General features: G+C 38.7%; 1 protein-coding gene across 1 annotated transcript; it reads right to left on the bottom strand.

Moving 5' to 3' along the window:
- Positions 1–1,386: 1,386 nt before the first annotated feature.
- Positions 1,387–3,689, bottom strand: LOC107792020 (scarecrow-like protein 8). The gene has a single exon (XM_075255410.1). The coding sequence runs from the start codon at positions 3,446–3,448 to the stop codon at positions 1,526–1,528; it is 1,923 nt and encodes a 640-aa protein (XP_075111511.1). The 5' UTR covers positions 3,449–3,689; the 3' UTR covers positions 1,387–1,525.
- Between the last annotated feature and the right edge of the window lie 800 nt (positions 3,690–4,489).

Below are 4,489 nucleotides of genomic sequence, written 5' to 3'. Positions count from 1 at the left end.
CTCCCTTTAAAATATATTTTACACTAGATAAAATAGAATATCCATTGAAATTTGGTTATTAAATTTTTCCTAATTTGAATTTTATACTTAAAAATTAGGACTTTAAATCAATTAAATTTTACCTTAAATAAATAGTTAAAAAGTCAACTATTTGAAGCGTTAATTTTTATTATCCCATCCTTATTGAATTGATAGGTTAATCACCTATTTCATTGTCTTTGTTTTGCAAACATCTACAATCCTTTGATCATAAAAAATATAATTTATTTTATTTTGAACTTTTAAAATGACAAATAACTTGAGACGAAGAGAGTATATTTTTTATTGGTAGCGCGAGGCACACGTACACAAAAACTAGTTGGGTAAACCATGCCTAAGATCTAACTCATAAACAGCACCAGAGCACTACACACATTAGTTGAGCATAATTGTGAAGGTGATAGCATAACATGAATTTTTTATTGCTTCCTTTTACCTCTTTTGGCATCAAAATGTTTAGGTCAATGCTTCATGTGCTTTCATACGCCAGTACAAATATTCATGCATTTAGTTATGGGTCATATTACCCCTGTCCCTAAGGGTCTTAAAACAACCGTAAAGTAGTCATGGATTCGAACTGTAGATATAGTCATTAATACTTATATTAGAGTAAATTGTCTATGTTACACCCTTAAAATACAGTTCTTTCCTCAAACCTTGCGTGAACGCATGCAAAATGCCTGATATACAAGGCTGCCTTTTTTTACTAATCTGTTAAAGGGCAGGGTGATTACAAAATTAGGTGCAATCTTAAGGAGAAAAATGAAGCAAAACTAGTTCACATGAAACTGGATTGCTTAATTGTTAATTTGGTATATTACCACCTAATTATATACATGCGTAAGTGAGAAACAAAGTCCTTTGGCAAAATATTCGGTGGACAGTGGCATCTGGCTACGTGATAAAACAATACTTACACGTGAACCTCCCTCGACGCTCAATTAGTTAAAAGTAACACCAACAACAAAACATAAGGAAAAAAAAGAAAAAGAAGAATAAAGAAAATAGAATAGCCATAGAACCAAATTCATTAATACACGTACTTCACCCAACTAAGAACTAGTTGTAATCAGAAACAAAACGAACCATATGACCCTTGTAAATAATCTAATTTGTGGACCCACAGTTTTTAAGAGCTAAACACAAGTCAGCATTCTGCCAAACACCTTACCTAAAGAAAATCAAAATGCCTCCACAGCGAAACATGCACTAACACAATATTTTTAAAGGAATCTAAATAAAAGCATAATATTAATATTCAAGCCTTTTTTAAACGTAGGTCTTCATCCATTTCTTTTTCTGCATTCTAATTGATTAATAAGTAAACAATAACAACGAAAAGAACCCTTAATACAGCAAATCACATTGAAGATTAATTAATATTTAATATTAATAAGCTAATCAGAATATTTCTTTTACTACTAATTAGAAAAGAAACACTTTTATGAGAATAAAGACAATGAGTTCCGTGGGATACACAATTAAGTTAACGCCAAGCAGATGCGACGGTGAGAGTTCGTCCCATCCAACCAAAACAGATACCTCCACTTTGTTCATTAACGGTAAAGCCCGGGTTGCCACGTGTCCCCGAGTTAAGCTTCGAACAAAGTGAGTTAGCCACGAGTTGACTCATGGGCCTTTGCACGAACCCAGCCATGCTCATTCGGGCCCGCCACTTCCCGAACACTTCGCATCTTTCAACGCGGTCCCTCCCTTCGCACGCTACCGAGTTAGCCATCTTCCGACTCAGTCCTTCCTCGATCCTGACTCGTTCCAAATTATCCCTAGACACAGTCGCGTCCAGCGAGTCGAACAACGCTCCGTAATACCCACACGCCTCGTTCACACGCGCTAGAAACGGCGCCGTGTTCCCGTTCAATTCTTGCTCAACCACCGTTACCACCTTCGGCGATAACCCCTTCACTCGCCGGAGAAGCTCATCTCTTAGATTCTCCGTCGTTACGCTCTCGTCAGGCAGTCTGTACAATTTGAATGCAAAATTCACTGCTAATGCCTCGTCATGTTCAAGTCCCAGTTTTTCCCTGCTCAAATCAGTAATTTTACAAGCCATTACGTTGAAATACAAACAAACTCCAATTTTGTTAGCCACGGCTTTCAGCTCAACGCCGATAGCATTGAGTCTATCGTCAACTCCGCCTACTAGCTCTGTGAAAGCCGTGATCTTTAGTACAGCTGGCTTTTCTGATTTCTTAGCAGCCAATGCATGCAGTAAATGCAAGTACTGTCCGCCTTGGCCGACGTCAAAATCAATGACGTGAATCTTGTTCGTGGGGTGGTCCGTCACAGCTTCAAGAATGGCTAGATTCGCAGCCATGAAACCGAGCTTAAAACATGGGGATACCTCGTACAGATTCTGTGTAGATACCGTGTGTTCTTTGCTGTGCAACTCCAACACCGGCGGTGGGTAATCCGTGGGGTTCACGCGCGACCTCAAAGCCGAAACCATGTATGCTGTTAGCCGCTGGATGGAAGAACCTCTGACGTTGGAAACCTGTGATAGGCGCGTGAGGATCTCTACTGCAACATGGTTTATACCTTCGGATATTGCAGTAGCAGCCTCTGTTATGGACTGCTTGGGACAAGAAATTGGCGGAGATTCTGTAGAAGAAGCACATGACGACGTCGACGAGGATGGTGATAGTGAAGCAAGTTTCTGATTCTGGTTCTGGTTTTGGTTTTGGCTTTGACAGGGGCTAATCAGATTCTGTATTGTCTCTGACCACTCGTTGTTGGTGACAACTGAAACTGTATCGCCGTCCTCGTCATCGACGTCGTCTAGGAGCTGTTTCTCGAGCTCCTGAAGCTGATTCATCATCTTTTTCTCTGATTCCTGTGACAGTAGTTCCTGTCCAATAGTTGCTCTGCTATGAACCCCTGTGGAATAATTCTGGGTACCCGGATGTAAGAACCCGCTAATATTAGTATTAGCCGAAGGCAAAGCGGGCTGTGACCGGAGTTGTTGAAGAACAGGGAGAGTATGGCGCGTGTTCATCGTAGAAGCATTTGAATTCGAAGAAAACGAAGAGAATTCAGATGAAATTGAGGAAGCAACAGCAGAAAAATCTATAGGAGAAGCCTGCTGGTAATTTCTGGGCTTTACGTTACGAAGATAAAAGCCAAGCCCTTGTTGTTGCTGTTGTTGTTGTAGAATCATCTGCTGCTGTTGATTTTGTTGCTGTTGCTGTTGTAGAAATTGAAATTGCTGCTGCTGTTGAAACTCCGCAAGAGATCGCTTCCCCATTAAATTGGGTCTCCCAAGAACGATCTGGGTAGCCGGGTCGGGCAAAATTCCAGAAAGCTGAGACCTGAGTGTGTTGTTATTCATGGTAGATCTTCCGGTGTTAATCCCGCCGGCGCCGTAGAAGTCGCCGGGAAAACCTGATGACATTTTTAATCTGTTCCGGCCAAACGGGCTTTTCGATCTGCAAAAGAAACCTCAAACTAATGCAAAAAGTTTGGATATTTATCAAAATTTTGCATTACAGAAAAAAGACAGTTTCCTTATAGAGAGAGAAGAGAGAAATAAAGAGAAAGAGAGAGAATAGGTAGTTTCGTATTAAGCTACTCCATTTGATTGATTCTTGTCATGATTATAAGTTGGGTAGTTTCGAATCAAGCGGCTATTGAGTCCTCTGGTTTTGTGGTCTCTTGTGTAGCGTTATTTAATTTGAAATCCTTGTGTACGTGCTCTTTCATTATTAGCCGTCGATATTAGGATTAATAACTTTAATATGATTCTAGACCTGATGGACGGTTAGATGTTGAGGAAGATGTACGATATATTCACTGTATTATCAAAGGTCTTTGGAGCTGGGGCCGGATAAGGACACACGAAACACGCGCCCCCTAATAACGTGGTTGTACGCATTAGAAGAGCAAAGAAACTGAGAATCTGGAATTATGTTAAAGTAGTCAGTGTAACTGACAAAGTTGTTAACTAATCATGTCCAAGTTTCCAACACTAAATTTAACAAAAGATCTTTTAAAAACCCCCAAAAGAATAACAAAAAGTAAAAAAGAAAGGTGGTTATGTTTTCAAATTATGTTTATGATTGTTAGCTGATTTTAAATAGTTTGATGCTGAAAAACTTTTTCAAGTATTGTAATTAATTTAATAAATAAGAATTATATAATTGAATAAAAGTCTTGAAATTTATAATACAAACACTTTTCGCCCTTGCATCCTTAGTATTACCGCGGTTTTGCACATAATTAGTTTTTGCTAAAAAAGTTCTGATAAATTGTTCTTTATTTAAATGAGCAAACTATACATAAATTTTGTCTTGATAAGGCTCATACAAATGGAAAGATATCACATAATATTTTCACCTCCATTAAAATTTGAACATGGTTTTCAAGTCACTTTATTAACTGTAATATCACGTCCTTAGTATTTAATTAAGTACACGTGTGGCACTTGATAACTCGC

The sequence above is a fragment of the Nicotiana tabacum genome, chromosome 6 (assembly GCF_000715075.1).
Source record: "Nicotiana tabacum cultivar K326 chromosome 6, ASM71507v2, whole genome shotgun sequence".
Classification (NCBI taxonomy): Eukaryota; Viridiplantae; Streptophyta; class Magnoliopsida; order Solanales; family Solanaceae; genus Nicotiana; species Nicotiana tabacum.
This window is presented reverse-complemented; position numbering and strand designations above follow the sequence as displayed.